An 18420-nucleotide genomic window follows, 5' to 3' on the forward strand; every position below is an offset into this window, starting at 1 on the left:
TTAATGGCCCTGGTGGTAGTGTGACCCTTCTTCTGTACTGTGAACCTAGAAACATATATTTGACAAGGCTTTCGTAGGAGTTGTGGGCATTTCCAGGGGTAGTTTTATGACCCTGGTGGTAGTGTGACCCTTCCTCTGTACTGTGAACCTAGAAACACATATTTGACAAGGCTTTCGTAGGAGTTGTGGGCATTTCCAGGGGTAGTTCTATGACCCTGGTGGTAGTGTGACCCTTCCTCTGTACTGTGAACCTAGAAACACATATTTGACAAGGCTTTCCTCGGAGTTGTGGGCATTTCCATGGGTAGTTTTATGACCCTGGTGGTAGTGTGACCCTTCCTCTGTACTGTGAACCTAGAAACACATATTTGACAAGGCTTTCATAGGAGTTGTGGGCATTTCCAGGAGTAGTTTTATGACCCTGGTGGTAGTGTGACCCTTCCTCTGTACCGTGAACCTAGAAACACATATTTGACAAGGCTTTCGTAGGAGTTGTGGGCATTTCCAGGGGTAGTTTTATGACCCTGGTGGTAGTCTGACCCTTCCTCTGTACCGTGAACCTAGAAACACATATTTGACAAGGCTTTCCTCGGAGTTGTGGGCATTTCCAGGAGTAGTTTTATGACCCTGATGGTAGTGTGACCCTTCTTCTGTACCGTGAACCTAGAAACACATATTTGACAAGGCTTTCCTCGGAGTTGTGGGCATTTCCAGGGGTAGTTCTATGACCCTGGTGGTAGTCTGACCCTTCCTCTGTACCGTGAACCTAGAAACACATATTTGACAAGGCTTTCGTGGGAGTTGTGGGCATTTCCAGGGGTAGTTTTATGACCCTGGTGGTAGTGTGACCCTTCTTCTGTACCATGAACCTAGAAACTCATATTTGACAAGGCTTTCCTAGGAGTTGTGGGCATTTCCAGGGGTGGTAGTGTGACCCTTCCTCTGTACCGTGAACCTAGAAACACATATTTGACAAGGCTTTCCTCGGAGTTGTGGGCATTTCCAGGAGTAGTTTTATGACCTTGGTGGTAGTGTGACCCTTCCTCTGTACCGTGAACCTAGAAACACATATTTGCCAAGGCTTTCCTCAGAGTTGTGGGCATTTCCAGGAGTAGTTCTATGACCCTGGTGGTAGTGTGACCCTTCCTCTGTACCGTGAACCTAAAGAAACACACATTAGAACCCAACTGACCCCTTCTTTGACCTTTAGAAGTAGGTGATGTTTGGAGCAAAGGTCATTTACAATACTGACCTTACAGGGGTGATCATGGTGGGCCAAATTACTAAGTATCTTCATTCTGTCTGTTAATTGAGGTCACATATCAATGGTGGATTTGGTGAAAGTGGAGGTGGTTCAAGAGGTGGATGACACACTGAGACGTCTCCACATTTTCAGGAAACAGCAAAGGCGGACCGGTCAAATTGATGTCCCTTGAAGAAGCTTTGACGGTCCTGTTGACGGGATTTCTGCGCGGGGGAAACAGCTTCCTCAAAGGGACTGGGGAAATGATCAAAGGATCCTCGTCTGTCTCTCGGGAAGTCCGGGTCGGGATCACACAGGTAAGCTCCGTAATCTCTTTGTCTGTCTGTGTATATAAGACCCGATTGCACAGTCCAACGCAGTGTCTTTGTAACAGCCAGAACCAGACTATTGAATCCCATACAATCCAAAATGGTGAGGTCTTCTATGCCTCACTAAACACACAAGGCTTTTCCTGTATAGTTTCATCAAATTTGTGAGCTTAAATTTAAACACCAGACACTGTACAAGGGAATTTTGAAGGCTCTGGTATTGGTTAAACTATAGAATCCCATACAATCCAAAATGGTGAGGTCTTCTATGCCTCACTAAACACACAAGACTTTTCCTGTACAAACTTTCCAACTGTTCCCTTCTCCTATAATTCCTTCCCCTTCTGTCTCTCTCCGGCATATGACCACAGATGTTGCGCCGACTAAACCAAACTTTCCAACTGTTCCCTTCTATAATTCCTTCCCCTTCTGTCTCTCTCCGGCATATGACCACAGATGTTGCGCCGACTAAACCAAACTTTCCAACTGTTCCCTTCTCCTATAACTCCTCCCCCTTCTGTCTCTCTCCGGCATATGACCACAGATGTTGCGCCCACTAAACCAAACTTTCCAACTGTTCCCTTCTCCTATAATTCCTTCCCTTCTGTCTCTCTCCGCATATGACCACAGATGTTGCGCCCACTAAACCAAACTTTCCAACTGTTCCTTCTCCTATAACTCCTTCCCTTCTGTCTCTCTCCGCATATGACCACAGATGTTGCCGACTAAACCAAACTTTCCAACTGTTCCCTTCTCCTATACCTCCTTCCCCTTCTGTCTCTCTCCGGCATATGACCACAGATGTTGCGCCGACTAAACCAAACTTTCCAACTGTTCCCTTCTCCTATATTTTCCCTTCTGTCTCTCTCCGGCATATGACCACAGATGTTGCGCCCACTAAACCAAACTTTCCAACTGTTCCCTTCTCCTATAACTCCTTCCCCTTCTGTCTCTCTCCGGCATATGACCACAGATGTTGCGCCGACTAAACCAAACTTTCCAACTGTTCCCTTCTCCTATAATTCCTCCCCCTCCTGTCTCTCTCCGGCATATGACCACAGATGTTGCGCCCACTAAACCAAACCTTCCAACTGTTCCCTTCTACAATTCCTCCCCCTTCTGTCTCTCTCCGGCATATGACCACAGATGTTGCGCCCACTAAACCAAACCTTCCTTGCAGGCATATGTGGTGTTTGTGCAGGAGATGGGCGCTCTCTGGCTGGAGCGCTATGTCAACATCTTAATAGCCCACTTAATGGAGCTTGTGGCGAGCCCCAAGGCCATCACCTCACATGTCGAGGCTGTCTACTCCCGGAAATGTGTGAACTTCATCCTGAGAGCGACAGTCGGGCGTATGATTGGGGAGAAGGCCCAGACAGCAGCTTGCAAAGAAATAACTCAACTGATTATCAAGCAGATGAACAGTGTTGGTACGTATTTAGCTCTGTGTCCAGTGTCCGGGAAAGCCTAAGCTGATTTATTTATGTATTTATTTGAACGTCTGAGAGGCCTGGATGGTACTTGGCCCCAGCCCTTCAAAGCACAGGCAAGTGTTTATAGTGGCGCCATCTGCTCCTGTGTGCGATGAAACTCAAAAATTTGGTGTTTGACTCAAATGTTTATTGTTTTTGTGAATATACCAGAATGTTACGAGCTAGAGCCCTCCACTCAGCCTTCTCTTATATATCTAAATTCTGTCTGTATGTATTGAGTCAGGATTTCGATTGTTTGTTTAATCTTTAGATGCTAGTAAGGGGCTTCGTGGTGCAGTGGTTAGCACACTCAGCTCACAACCGAGAGAGCCTGGGTTCGATTCCCGGGCGGAGTGGAAAAATTTGGGCGGGTTTTCCGATACCCTACGCCCCTGTCCACCCAGCAGTGTACCAGGTATTAATCAAGGGTTGTGTCCTGTCTCCTGGGGTCTGTTCCCTTCTCCTATAATTCCTGTCTCTCTCCGGCATATGACCACAGATGTTGCGCCGACTAAACCAAACTTTCCAACTGTTCCCTTCTCCTATAATTCCTTCCCCTTCTGTCTCTCTCCGGCATATGACCACAGATGTTGCGCCGACTAAACCAAACTTTCCAACTGTTCCCTTCTCCTATAATTCCTTCCCCTTCTGTCTCTCTCCAGCATATGACCACAGACGTTGCGCCCACTAAACCAAACTTTCCAACTGTTCCCTTCTCCTATAACTCCTTCCCTTCCTGTCTCTGCGGCATATGACCACAGATGTTGCGCCGACTAAACCAAACTTTCCAACTGTTCCCTTCTCCTATAACTCCTTCCCCTTCTGTCCCTCTCCGGCATATGACCACAGATGTTGCGCCCACTAAACCAAACTTTCCAACTGTTCCCTTCTCCTATAATTCCTTCCCCTTCTGTCCCTCTCCGGCATATGACCACAGATGTTGCGCCCACTAAACCAAACTTTCCAACTGTTCCCTTCTCCTATAATTCCTTCCCTTCTGTCTCTCTCCGCATATGACCACAGATGTTGCGCCCACTAAACCAAACTTTCCAACTGTTCCTTCTCCTATAACTCCTTCCCTTCTGTCTCTCTCCGCATATGACCACAGATGTTGCCCACTAAACCAAACTTTCCAACTGTTCCTTCTCCTATAACTCCTTCCCCTTCTGTCTCTCTCCGCATATGACCACAGATGTTGCGCCGACTAAACCAAACTTTCCAACTGTTCCTTCTCCTATAACTCCTTCCCTTCTGTCTCTCTCCGGCATATGACCACAGATGTTCCTTGACTAAACCAAACTTTCCAACTGTTCCCTTCTCCTATAACTCCTTCCCCTTCTGTCTCTCTCCGGCATATGACCACAGATGTTGCGCCGACTAAACCAAACTTTCCAACTGTTCCCTTCTCCTATAACTCCTTCCCTTCCTGTCTCTGCGGCATATGACCACAGACGTTGCGCCCACTAAACCAAACTTTCCAACTGTTCCCTTCTCCTATAATCCCTTCCCCTTCTGTCTCTCTCCGGGATATGACCACAGATGTTGCGCCGACTAAACCAAACTTTCCAACTGTTCCCTTCTCCTATAATTCCTTCCCCTTCTGTCTCTCTCCGGCATATGACCACAGACGTTATACCACTAAACCAAACTTTCCAACTGTTCCCTTCTACAATTCCTCCCCCTTCTGTCTCTCTCCGGCATATGACCACAGATGTTGCGCCGACTAAACCAAACTTTCCAACTGTTCCCTTCTCCTATAACCCCATCCCCTTCTGTCTCTCTCCGGCATATGACCACAGACGTTGCGCCGACTAAACCAAACTTTCCAACTGTTCCCTTCTCCTATAACTCCTTCCCCTCCTGTCTCTCCGGCACATGACCACAGACGTTGCGCCGACTAAACCAAACTTTCCACCTCAGATGCAAGTGGCGAGGGCAACAAGGACACAGGGGAAGGAGGTCAACATGTACTAGTGTGTCTGCTGCAAGAGCTTGGGTGCCTCATGGAATCTCTAAGCACCACATCATCGACAATCATCTTGGACACTCATCTTAGTAAGTGTGTTTCCCTGTATGATGAACTTGGCTGTGTATTTAATAAGGGCATGTGTGGGGCAAGATCAAGGGGAGGTTTTACTATATTCTAAGCGAACTTTTAACCCCTTGAACACGAGGAAGCGTACACTGTGCCCTTGTGTGCCCCGTACCATATCCAAGGACGTGCATCTTGGCTCGCTTTAGCTAATATACAAGTTATTTTATCTATTTTTAAGCTTACATCTCAAAATTATCAATGAATCTATGTTTTTCTATGTGCAGTATTTAATTCTGCATGTTTTCATATATAATACATGATGATTGTGTTGAGTTTATGGCTGAAAACTTGTTATATTCAATAGCGACTTTTGAAATTTGGATACGGCGCGGGGCACTGTTTTGGCCCGGCCGTAGTGAGTTTCTTTAAGTGCATCATTTAATTCTGCATGTTTTCATATATAATACATGATGATTGTGTTGAGTTTATGGCTGAAAACTTGTTATATTCAATAGCGACATTTGAAATTTGGCGCGCACGGCGATCCCGGATACGGCGCGGGGCACTGTTTTGGCCCGGCCGTAGTGAAAGGGTTAATTCCTAATTTTAAATGGTTAACATAGTGTTCAGTGACGATATACTGGTGTTTCTTTAATGTTAAGTTTCTCTCTTTGATAAGATGGAATGTGTGTGTGTGTGTGTGTGTGTGTGTGTGTGTGTGTGTTCTTAAGCTTCACTCTGTCTATCTATCTATCTATCTATCTATCTATGTGTGTGTGTGTGTGTGTCTGTTAATAGTATGTAAATGCATATATTAGGACCGTTAATAAATAACTTTGTTTGTGGTCAATAAAATATCTATCTATGTGTGTGTGTGTGTGTGTGTGTGTGTGTGTGTGTTAATCTTCAATCTGTCTATCTATCTGTGTGTGTGTGTGTGTGTGTGTGTGTGTGTTAATCTTCAATATGTCTATATATCTGTGTGTGTGTGTGTGTGTGTGTGTGTGTGTGTGTGTGTGTTAATCTTCAATCTGTCTATCTATCTATCTGTGTGTGTGTGTGTGTGTGTGTGTGTGTGTGTGTGTGTGTGTGTGTGTTAATTATAAATCTGTCTATCTATCTGTGTGTGTGTGTGTGTGTGTGTGTGTGTGTGTTAATCTTCAATCTGTCTATCTATCTGTGTGTGTGTGTGTGTGTGTGTGTGTGTGTGTGTGTGTGTTAATCTTCAATCTGTCTATCTATCTGTGTGTGTGTGTGTGTGTGTGTGTTAATCTTCACTCTGTCTATCTGTGTGTGTGTGTGTGTGTGTGTGTGTGTGTGTGTGTGTTAATCTTCAATCTGTCTATCTATCTGTGTGTGTGTGTGTGTGTGTGTGTGTGTGTGTTAATCTTCAATCTGTCTATCTATCTGTGTGTGTGTGTGTGTGTGTGTGTGTGTGTGTGTGTGTGTTAATCTTCACTCTGTCTATCTGTGTGTGTGTGTGTGTGTGTGTGTGTGTGTGCGTGCGTGAGCGAGCATATCATCCACATCCCACACACAAGAAATCCACTTCTCTTCACAGACTTAGTGGATGCTGTGGTTGCTGTTCTGCTCCACCCTAGCGGAACGGCGAGGCTGAACGCTGCGTGGTGTCTCCGCTGTATATGCCTGGCCCTCCCCTCACAGCTTCACCCACTTATCGTGCGATGTTGCGATCGACTCGACGCACTTAAGTCATCCCCGGAGGCCATCGCTGGTTATAGGTTGGTCTTAATGGGGTGTTGTAAGCTCTCCTGTAAGGGGTTTTGTATATATATTTATTTACATTTATTTACTTCAGTTGCCCCTCAAATAGAACAGTTTTCAATAGTTCGGTTTGGGACTTATACGGATTGTCGTTAAGGATCTCGTAGGATTTTAAAATTTCCTGCGCGTCTTAATGGAGTGTTGTAAGCTCTCCTGCAAGGGGTTTTGTATATATATTTATTTACATTTATTTACTTCAGTTGTCCCTCAAATAGAACAGTTTTCAATAGTTCGGTTTCGGGTTTTATACGGATTGTTGTGGAGGATCTCGTAGGATTTTAAAATTTCCTGCGCGTCTTAATGGAGTGTTGTAAGCTCTCCTGCAAGGGGTTTTGTATATATATTTATTTACATTTATTTACTACAGTTGCCCCTCAAATAGAACAGTTTTCAATAGTTCGGTTTCGGCTTCATACGGATTGTTGTGGAGGATCTCGCGTCTTAATGGAGTGTTGTAAGCTCTCCTGCAAGGGGTTTTGTATATATATTTATTTACATTTATTTACTACAGTTGCCCCTCAAATAGAACAGTTTTCAATAGTTCGGTTTCGGGTTTTATACGGATTGTCGTGGAGGATCTCGTAGGATTTTAAAATTTCCTGCACGTTGTGAAATTTTAAAACCGTAAAAAATCTTCTTGGAAAATCCACATAAAACCAAAACCGCACGATTCAAAACTGTACTATTTTAGGGAGAAATGTGTTTTTTTTAACGTGTATGCCTATAGCTAGGGTAGGCTTGCTTGAGGGGCCCGGATGGTAGTTGGCCCCAGCCCGTTATGGTGCAGGCAAGTGTTTATAGTGGCGCCATCTTCTCCTGGCTCATGCTACCCCCCGGAACTCCTTGATTCACTTGGACGGTTTCCGCTAGAGTCCGGGTTGATGGGCGGTCTTCAGGACAGCATGTGGGTAGTTTTAAGCCACTCGGCGGTGACTGAAAGATCCCAGGTGGTAGCGTGGGGATTCGAACCCACCTGCGTCGTCCATCACGCGGGGGATGTGGGCCCAGCACACTACCACTCAGCCACCGCCTACCCTATTGAAAAGCATTAGAACTCAGGAAATGACGATCGAAATGATTGAAAAGTCTTACATCACGGAGAATGTTTAATATGTCTTCCTGTTTCCGGCAGCTGTGTTGTGGCTGCTCTTATTGGATGCGTTCAAAAGACACCTCTGGGGATCCCTCACATGCGCGGGAAAGTTCTCTTTAACATAGCTGAAGAACTCCTACGATCGGCCAGTCAGAACTCCAGGCTGTCTCTCCACAGGACGCAGGCGGGCTGGCTCATCATAGGCTCCATCATGACCTTGGGTAAGCTGTACAGACTTGATTTTGCCCCGTTCAGCCTCTCCCCTGTGTGTAAGCTTGTGTGTTTTCACTTAATGTTACCTAAGCTGTCTCCTATGAGGGTCCAACTTGAACCCAACCTCCTGGCAAGCCTTCATTAACAGAACGGAGTGCAGAGGTCGTCCACAAACTCTATGTAGCGTTAGTTAGGCCACACTTAGGTTATGCTGCCCAGTTTTGGTGCCCACTCTACAGAATGGTCACCAACTTCCTAGAATCAGATCAGAGAAGGATACCCAAGATGATCCCGGGGCTGAGGATCCTCCCATATTAAGACAGACTGAAACATCTAAACCTACATTCACTAGAGAGATGAAAGAGTGCGTGGAGATCTCATAGAGGGTCGAGGGTTGCAAGAAAGGCGATTGAGTAAAGGACTGAGAATTAGCCAGCAGGATAGAACACACAGTAATGGATTTAAATTAGAAAAGTATAGATTTAGGAGAGATAAGCAAGCATTGGGTTAGTAATAGGGCGCTGGGGGAATGGAATAGAGCGAGCAATCACATAGTTAGTGCTCGGTTGATAGCTTGTTTTAAGAGCGGACTGGATAGCTACACGGACCAGAGTGAGAGGTGGCAGTGAGGGGGGATCTGGAGCTGCTTTGTGTGGGCCGTTCAGCCTCTTGCAGTCTCCCAATGTTCTTATGTTCTAATGTTCTCTCACTGTCCCGCCCTGCCCCACCCTGCCTGAACGCTGAACAACAAGACTAGAAATTCAACGTTTTGGATCCATATCTCATTAACATAGAATCACTAAGGTTTAAGGACAGGCCACCTAGTCTGGTCTGTGTGGTCTGATTTTCTATGTAAATCTATGTATATCAAGATTATACCACCGTGCATATGTGTATCGACCCCATCTCTTCCAGGGGTTGGTGTCGTGCGAGGTCTCCTGCCGCGAATGTTGCTCTTGTGGAAAAACTCATTCCCGAGGTCCAGCAAAGAGATCGAGAGCGAGAAGGCCCGAGGAGATGCGTTTACTTGGCAGGTAAGGACAGGGACTTAGAAGGAGTTAGGTTGGTATGTAAGACACCCATTTCTCACATCACCTGTTTCTGAAGGTCAAGGAGGGGGTCAGTTGGGTTCTAATGAGTGTTTCTTCAGGTTCACGGTACAGAGGAAGGGTCACACTACCACCAGGGTCATGGAACTACTCATGGAAATGCTCACAACTCCTATGAAAGCCTTGTCAAATATGTGTTTCTAGGTTCATGGTACAGAGGAAGGGTCACACTACCACCAGGGTCATGGAACTACTCATGGAAATGCTCACACCTCCTATGAAAGCCTTGTCAAATATGTGTTTCTAGGTTCATGGTACAGAGGAAGGGTCACACTACCACCAGGGTCATAGAACTACTGGAAATGCTCACAACTCCTACGAAAGCCTTGTCAAATATGTGTTTCTAGGTTCACGGTACAGAGGAAGGGTCACACTACCACCAGGGTCATAAAACTACTCCTGGAAATGCTCACACCTCCTTCGAAAGCTTTGTCAAATATGTGTTTCTAGGTTCATGGTACAGAGGAAGGGTCACACTACCACCAGGGTCATAAAACTACTCATGGAAATGCCCACAACTCCTACGAAAGCCTTGTCAAATATGTGTTTCTAGGTTCACGGTACAGAGGAAGGGTCACACTACCACCAGGGTCATAGAACTACTCCTGGAAATGCTCACAACTCCTATGAAAGCCTTGTCAAATATGTGTTTCTAGGTTCATGGTACAGAGGAAGGGTCACACTACCACCAGGGTCATAAAACTACTCCTGGAAATGCTCACAACTCCTACGAAAGCCTTGTCAAATATGTGTTTCTAGGTTCATGGTACAGAGGAAGGGTCAAACTACTACAGGTCATAAAAAAACTCCTGGAAAAATGCACCTAAGCCTTGTCAAATATGTGTTTCTAGGTTCATGGTACAGAGGAAGGGTCACACTACCACCAGGGTCATAGAACTACCCCTGGAAATGTCCACAACTCCTACGAAAGCCTTGTCAAATACGTGTTCTTGGGCAGCGAAATGTTTTGTAATATGACCCATAGTGTTACTTGTTGCATGGAAACTAATCTTGCATCCTGGTGAGGGCTTCGTGGTGCAGTGGTTAGCACACTCGGCTCACAATCAAGAGAGCCTGGGTTCGATTCCCGGGCGGAGTGGAAAAAATTGGACGGCTTTTCCGATACCCTACGCCCCTGTCCACCCAGCAGTGTACCAGGTATTAATCGGGGGTTGTGTCCCATCTCCTGGGGTCTGTTCCCTTCTCCTATAATTCCTTCCCCTTCTGTCTCTCTCCGGCATATGACCACAGATGTTGCGCCGACTAAACCAAACTTTCCAACTGTTCCCTTCTCCTATAACTCCTTCTCCTCCTGTCTCTCTCCGGCATATGACCACAGATGTTGCGCCCACTAAACCAAACTTTCCAACTGTTCCCTTCTCCTATAATTCCTTCCCCTTCTGTCTCTCTCCGGCATATGACCACAGATGTTGCGCTGACTAAACCAAACTTTCCAACTGTTCCCTTCTCCTATAATTCCTTCCCCTTCTGTCTCTCTCCGGCATATGACCACAGATGTTGCGCCCACTAAACCAAACTTTCCAACTGTTCCCTTCTCCTATAACTCCTTCCCCTTCTGTCTCTCTCCGGCATATGACCACAGATGTTGCTGCCACTAAACCAAACTTTCCAACTGTTCCCTTCTCCTATAACTCCTTCCCCTCCTGTCTCTCTCCGGCATATGACCACAGATGTTGCGCCCACTAAACCAAACTTTCCAACTGTTCCCTTCTCCTATAATTCCTTCCCCTTCTGTCTCTCTCCGGCATATGACCACAGATGTTGCGCCGACTAAACCAAACTTTCCAACTGTTCCCTTCTCCTATAATTCCTTCCCATTCTGTCTCTCTCCCGCATATGACCACAGATGTTGCGCCCACTAAACCAAACTTTCCAACTGTTCCCTTCTCCTATAATTCCTTCCCCTTCTGTCTCTCTCCGGCATATGACCACAGATGTTGCGCCGACTAAACCAAACTTTCCAACTGTTCCCTTCTCCTATAACTCCTTCCCCTTCTGTCTCTCTCCGGCATATGACCACAGATGTTGCGCCCACTAAACCAAACTTTCCCAGCAAATAAAATAAGCTTCAAATACTGAGCCAGCAAATATCAGAAATGACTGTTTTTATAGATTATTGACGCACCTTATGTGTTCTCCCTCACAGGTCACGCTGGAGGGCAGAGCAGGAGCCTTAGCCTCCATGCACAGCTTCCTCCTTCACTGCTCAGAGCTAGCGGCCGAGGATACTGTTCGACGGCTCCTCCTGCCCATAGAAGCAGCTCTCCTTATGTTGTCCAGGTAAGGATCTGCAAGCTGCTTCTGTAGACACGAAACATATGCCTTCCAGGAGCAACATTCCCACACAACTCTGTAATTGGTGGGGGCTCCGTGGTGCAGTGGTTAGCGCACTCGCCTCACACATCTCAGTAATGGACCGTATTGGCTATACAGTCACACGCGGCCAGTCGGTGAACTGTCCAACCGAAATCGGGCAGGACTAGTGAAATGTGTGCAGTCAATGGCTTGGAGCGACATTGGCTTCATGGCCGTGTACCCCTGAGACAGCCTTAGGTGCACTCTAGTCTATAACCTGAACTCTATGGAAAGGACAGCTTGTGATTGAGTGACCAATACAGACACTTGTTTGGGCGTTCAATACCATGGGTCCTTTCATGTCCTTCTGCTCTACCATACATCTCAAACACCTATTTTTTCCTTCAATATGTTAGCTATAAGTAACATGAGGGGAAGGGGCTGTGCGGGAGACCAGAGGGGAGGAAAAGACCCACAGAATTGAACACCCAAATGGTCTCAGCTAACCCCAGGAGAGGCAGACCAGAGGGGAGGAAAGGACCCACAGAATTGAACACCCAAATGGTCTATGCTAACCCCAGGAGAGGCAGACCAGAGGGGAGGAAGGGACCCACAGAATTGAACACCCAAATGGTCTCAGCTAACCCCAGGAGAGGCAGACCAGAGGGGAGGAAGGGACCCACAGAATTGAACACCCAAATGGTCTCAGCTAACCCCAGGAGAGGCAGACCAGAGGGGAGGAAAGAACCCACAGAATTGAACACCCAAATGGTCTCAGCTAACCCCAGGAGAGGCAGACCAGAGGGGAGGAAAAGACCCACAGAATTGAACACCCAAATGGTCTCAGCTAACCCCAGGAGAGGCAGACCAGAGGGGAGGAAAGCACCCACAGAATTGAACACCCAAATGGTCTATGCTAACCCCAGGAGATGGTGGCGGGCTTCGTGGTGCAGTGGTTAACGCTCTCGGCTCACAACCAAACTCGTGTAAATCGAGAGTTACCTGTATTTGAAATGGTTTGATTATAATACAGCCCATCAGGTAATGAGAGTATGTTGTATTTCAAAGCCTTCTCATACTTCAAAGCCTCATATTCCAAAGCCTTCTCTTATTCCAAAGCCTTCTCAGATTCCAAAGCCTTCTCATATAAATCCGAGCATTATAGGATTAGTACTGGGGTTCCTGCGGCCATGCGTGAGGGCGTGAAGCTTGACTAAAGGAGTGTTTCGTCCTACAGCATTGCCCATATTGTTAAGCAGTACGGCCAGCACCTCAAGGCATCCACGGCTATGGTACGCCTCCGTCTCTATGAAGTCCTGGCTCTTCTACCTCCACAGTCCTTTGAGAGTAAGTCATTTTGTTAATTAACCCGTCCACTACGGCCGGGGCAAACCAGCGCTCCGTTCCATATCCGAGGACGCGCATCTTGGCTCGCTTTTGCTGATATACAAGTTGTTTTGTCTCTATATTTATGCTTTCATCTCAAAATCATCAATTCATTTATGTTTCTCTATGTGCAGTATTTGATTCTGCATGTTTTCATATATAATACATGATGATTGTGTTGAGTTTATGGCTGAAAACTTGTTAGATTCAATAGCGACATTTGAAATTTGGATACGGCGCGGGGCACTGTTTTGGCCCAGCCGTAGTGAGTTTCTCTATGTGCACCATTAAATTCTGCATGTTTTCATATATAATACATCATGATTGTGTTGAGTTTATGGCTGAAAACTTGTTATATTCAATAGCGGCATTTGAGATTTGGATACGGCGCGGGGCACTGTTTTGGCCCAGCCGTAGTGAGTTTCTCTATGTGCACCATTAAATTCTGCATGTTTTCATATATAATACATGATGATTGTGTTGAGTTTATGGCTGAAAACTTGTTAGATTCAATAGCGACATTTGAAATTTGGCGCGCACGGCGATCCCAGATACGGCGCGGGGCACTGTTTTGGCCTGGCCGTAGTGAGTTTCTCTATGTGCAGCATTTAATTCTGCATGTTTTCATATATAATACATGATGATTGTGTTGAGTTTATGGCTGAAAACTTGTTATATTCAATAGCGACATTTGAAATTTGACGCGCACGGCGATCCTGGATACGGCGCGGGGCACTGTTTTGGCCTGGCCGTAGTGAGTTTCTTTATGTGTACCATTTAATTCTGCATGTTTTCATATATAATACATGATGATTGTGTTGAGTTTATGGCTGAAAACTTGTTATATTCAATAGCGGCATTTGAAATTTGGATACGGCGCGGGGCACTGTTTTGGCCCAGCCGTAGTGAGTTTCTTTAAGTGCACCATTAAATTCTGCATGTTTTCATATATAATACATGATGATTGTGTTGAGTTTATGGCTGAAAACTTGTTATATTCAATAGCGACATTTGAAATTCGGATACGGGGCGGGGCACTGTTTTGGCCCGGCCGTAGTGAGTTTCTCTGTGTGCACCATTAAATTCTGCATGTTTTCATATATAATACATGATGATTGTGTTGAGTTTATGGCTGAAAACTTGTTATATTCAATAGCGACATTTGAAATTCAGTGCGCAGCGATCCTGGATACGGCGCGGGGCACTGTTTTGGCCCAGCCGTAGTGAAGGGGTTGACCTTGCATTCATTATAGGAAAGAATATTTTAATTTCGAGCAAAAAGAATCCAATACAAATCTTAATCCTGTTTTAATAGTGGTATCAATGAGCACATCTTTCGTTCCAGGTCACTATACAAGCATTCTGAAATTGTTGGTCAGCGAGTTCACCTTGGCTGAGAGTGGAGCCAACACAACCACATCCCTCCTGCGCAGTATGTGCCACGCGGACGACTCTGTCATCCTGGGTACCTGGCTCCACCACACGCACCACAAGGCCATTGAAGACCAGGTATGTTGGGGGGAAATAGCGGAGCGTTCTCGAAGGTGCAGGCGACTAATTTTAAGATCGTGACTTGTTTAAGGACAAAATATGTTGTTTTTAGTTTATTTATTTATCTTTTTACATTGTGGCAAGTGTTTACAGTGGCGCCATCTTGCCCTCCCGGAGCTCATCTTTAGTCCGAGAATCTAGAGTCCGGGTTGATGGGTGGTTTTCCGGGCAGCATGTGGGTAGTTTTAAGCCGCTCGGTGGCGGATGAAAAATCCCAGCTTGGCGGCACTGGGCGGGGATTGAACTCGCATCGTCCTGAACGCGGCGCCATCACGCTATCAACTCAGCCACCGCCAGATGTCTAATTAAATAAGGATAGGGTGCATCATTTAGACTAGCAATTATGATGTGTATTTGAGCTTGCGTTTACTCGTAATTTGAGGTACCCAAGTAAACTCATACCAGAACATTGCCTCCCCAGCTGCAGCCAAACAGTGCCAGCGGATCTGGTGCCCTGGAGCATGACCCGACCTATCTCTATCGGCCACTGCCTGAGGGTGAGGTCATTGCCGGCCCCCTGCCCCTCGGTGTTGCCGTGATCGATGCCTCGGTTGTGCTGTTCGGGCAGATGTTTCCGCTGGTGGCAAATAAACACCGCCTGAAGGTGAGAGGGGGGGGGTTTGACCTGCTGGAGGTGTATGGAAGAAAAATTCAAGCTTTTAATATGTGTTCTTGAAGCCATGGTTGTATTTGGCTCGGTGTGCTGGATATCCCTTCACTGGTAGCCTGGTAACATACACTCCCAGGTCTTTCTCTGTGGTGGATAGTGGAGTGTTTCCCATGTGGTATTGGTGTGCTGGATATCCCTTCACTGGTAGCCTGGTAACATACACTCCCAGGTCTTTCTCTGCCTCTGTGGTGGATAGTGGAGTGTTTCCCATGTGGTATTGGTGTGCTGGATATCCTTCACTGGTAGCCTGGTAACATACACTCCCAGGTCTTTCTCTGCCTCTGTGGTGGATAGTGGAGTGTTTCCCATGTGGTATTGGTGTGCTGGATATCCCTTCACTGGTAGCCTGGTAACATACACTCCCAGGTCTTTCTCTGCCTCTGTGGTGGATAGTGAGTGTTTCCCATGTGGTATTGGTGTGCTGGATATCCCTTCACTGGTAGCCTGGTAACATACACTCCCAGGTCTTTCTCTGCCTCTGTGGTGGATAGTGGAGTGTTTCCCATGTGGTATTGGTGTGCTGGATATCCCTTCACTGGTAGCCTGGTAACATACACTCCCAGGTCTTTCTCTGCCTCTGTGGTGGATAGTGGAGTGTTTCCCATGTGGTATTGGTGTGCTGGATATCCCTTCACTGGTAGCCTGGTAACATACACTCCAGGTCTTTCTCTGCCTCTGTGGTGGATAGTGGAGTGTTTCCCATGTGGTGTTGGTGTGCTGATATCCCTTCACTGGTAGCCTGGTAACATACACTCCCAGGTCTTTCTCTGCCTCTGTGGTGGATAGTGGAGTGTTTCCCATGTGGTGTTGGTGTGCTGGATATCCCTTCACTGGTAGCCTGGTAACATACACTCCCAGGTCTTTCTCTGCCTCTGTGGTGGATAGTGGAGTGTTTCCCATGTGGTATTGGTGTGCTGGATATCCCTTCACTGGTAGCCTGGTAACATACACTCCCAGGTCTTTCTCTGTGGTGGATAGTGGAGTGTTTCCCATGTGGTATTGGTGTGCTGGATATCCCTTCACTGGTAGCCTGGTAACATACACTCCCAGGTCTTTCTCTGCCTCTGTGGTGGATAGTGTAGTGTTTCCCATGTGGTATTGGTGTGCTGGATATCCCTTCACTGGTAGCCTGGTAACATACACTCCCAGGTCTTTCTCTGCCTCTGTGGTGGATAGTGGAGTGTTTCCCATGTGGTATTGGTGTGCTGGATATCCTTCACTGGTAGCCTGGTAACATACACTCCAGGTCTTTTCTCTGCCTCTGTGGTGGATAGTGGAGTGTTTCCCATGTGGTATTGGTGTGCTGGATATCCCTTCACTGGTAGCCTGGTAACATACACTCCCAGGTCTTTCTCTGCCTCTGTGGTGGATAGTGGAGTGTTTCCCATGTGGTGTTGGTGTGCTGGATATCCCTTCACTGGTAGCCTGGTAACATACACTCCCAGGTCTTTCTCTGCCTCTGTGGTGGATAGTGGAGTGTTTCCCATGTGGTGTTGGTGTGCTGGATATCCCCTCCTGTAGCTTGGTGATATCTTGCAGGAAATCCACAGCGAAGGGTTTAATTAAAAGTGTTCCATTCTCATTGTTTTGACAGATGCTGAATTTGTTCGGGGACATGATCCGGGCCGCAAGAAGCCAGCGTCAGGAGGCGGTACAGATGAACATCTTTACTGCTGTCCTGAGTGCGCTGAAGATCCTGAGTGACAGCAAGGCTTCCTTCGGGCAGGACGATGTCAAGAGGGCTGCAACGATTCTGCTTCTGGTCAGTACACATAAATACTTAATACACACACACCACAGACACCTTGCTTGTTTCGATCATCACCAGCGGCTGTTCTCGCCCCTATAGTCTTTCCATGTCAAACTCTCCGACGGGGTGTAGCGGCTGGGGGGGTAGCCAAGCCTCGCACCTTACCACACGCCCCCAACGCCTCTCCCTCTATACCCCGCCATGACCCCATAGGCCAGTCTCACGTGGAAGGTATTGCATCGCCCAGATCCATTCGTAACGATCAAAATGAACATCGACTGTGAAGGTGGATCATTGTCTCGGTGCAAACGCTAACCAGAGAATGGAATCATAAATCATTCTTATTAAAGGAAATATATTTGAATTTTGGAGACATACCATTTTCTGGGCATTGTAATTTTTATTTTATTTTACAGGTAAGGAGACAGTTTAAGGGCGTAAAGAAAGATATAAACAAAAGCTTGGTACATGTAAACAAAAGCTCGCTACATGTAAACAAAAGCTTGCTACATATAAACAAAAGCTCGGTACATGTAAACAAAAGCTCGCTACATATAAACAAAAGCTTGCTACATATAAACAAAAGCTCGCTACATATAAACAAAAGCTTGCTACATATAAACAAAAGCTCACTACATGTAAACAAAAGCTCGCTACATGTAAACAAAAGCTCGTTACATATAAACAAAAGCTCGCTACATATAAACAAAAGCTCGCTACATATAAACAAAAGCTCGCTACATATAAACAAAAGCTCACTACATATAAACAAAAGCTCGCTACATATAAACAAAAGCTCGCTACATATAAACAAAAGCTCGCTACATATAAACAAAAGCTCGCTACATGTAAACAAAAGCTCGCTACATGTAAACAAAAGCTCACTACATATAAACAAAAGCTTGCTACATATAAACAAAAGCTTGCTACATATAAACAAAAGCTCGCTACATATAAACAAAAGCTCGCTACATATAAACAAAAGCTCGCTACATATAAACAAAAGCTCGCTACATATAAACAAAAGCTCGCTACATATAAACAAAAGCTCGCTACATATAAACAAAAGCTTGCTACATATAAACAAAAGCTCGCTACATATAAACAAAACCCCGCTATATATAAACAAAAGCTCGCTATATATAAACAAAACCCCGCTATATATAAACAAAACCCCGCTATATATAAACAAAACCCCGCTATATATAAACAAAACCCCGCTATATATAAACAAAACCCCGCTATATATAAACAAAACCCCGCTATATATAAACAAAACCCCGCTATATATAAACAAAACCCCGCTATATATAAACAAAACCCCGCTATATATAAACAAAACCCCGCTATATATAAACAAAACCCCGCTATATATAAACAAAAGCTCGCTATATATAAACAAAGGCTCGCTACATATAAACAAAATCTCACTACATATAAACAAAATCCCGCTACAAATGATAGTCTA

The 18420-nt window shown here is 45.8% G+C and overlaps 1 protein-coding gene and 2 long non-coding RNA genes across 5 annotated transcripts in view; 2 read left to right on the top strand and 1 right to left on the bottom strand.

Annotated features, from left to right (window-relative positions):
* Window positions 1-18420, bottom strand: part of LOC127002372 (uncharacterized) — a 43158-nt gene that overhangs the window by 17425 nt on the left and 7313 nt on the right. The window lies entirely within an intron of this gene.
* The window catches only part of LOC127002338 (HEAT repeat-containing protein 5B-like), a 53627-nt gene that overhangs the window by 7394 nt on the left and 27813 nt on the right, over window positions 1-18420 (top strand). The window contains exons 6-16 of the mRNA XM_050868156.1: window positions 1397-1560; window positions 2753-3002; window positions 4965-5099; window positions 6641-6821; window positions 7997-8178; window positions 9086-9204; window positions 11447-11580; window positions 12833-12942; window positions 14327-14490; window positions 14954-15136; window positions 16797-16964. Of these exons, the coding sequence (XP_050724113.1) occupies window positions 1397-1560; window positions 2753-3002; window positions 4965-5099; window positions 6641-6821; window positions 7997-8178; window positions 9086-9204; window positions 11447-11580; window positions 12833-12942; window positions 14327-14490; window positions 14954-15136; window positions 16797-16964 (1790 nt within the window). The remainder of the gene's footprint in view (window positions 1-1396; window positions 1561-2752; window positions 3003-4964; window positions 5100-6640; window positions 6822-7996; window positions 8179-9085; window positions 9205-11446; window positions 11581-12832; window positions 12943-14326; window positions 14491-14953; window positions 15137-16796; window positions 16965-18420) is intronic.
* Window positions 15184-16737, top strand: LOC127002375 (uncharacterized). 3 transcript variants are annotated; one of them, XR_007756107.1, is made up of 4 exons: window positions 15184-15371; window positions 15470-15568; window positions 15864-16159; window positions 16549-16737. It is a non-coding gene; the product is annotated as an uncharacterized LOC127002375 (long non-coding RNA). The 3 variants fall into 3 exon arrangements; XR_007756105.1 differs by lacking the exons at window positions 15184-15371; window positions 15470-15568 and adding an exon at window positions 15583-15765 and having other exon boundaries at window positions 15962-16159; XR_007756106.1 differs by lacking the exons at window positions 15184-15371; window positions 15470-15568 and adding an exon at window positions 15583-15765 and having other exon boundaries at window positions 15962-16060.

This window comes from Eriocheir sinensis, chromosome 23, assembly GCF_024679095.1.
Source record: "Eriocheir sinensis breed Jianghai 21 chromosome 23, ASM2467909v1, whole genome shotgun sequence".
NCBI lineage: Eukaryota > Metazoa > Arthropoda > Malacostraca > Decapoda > Varunidae > Eriocheir > Eriocheir sinensis.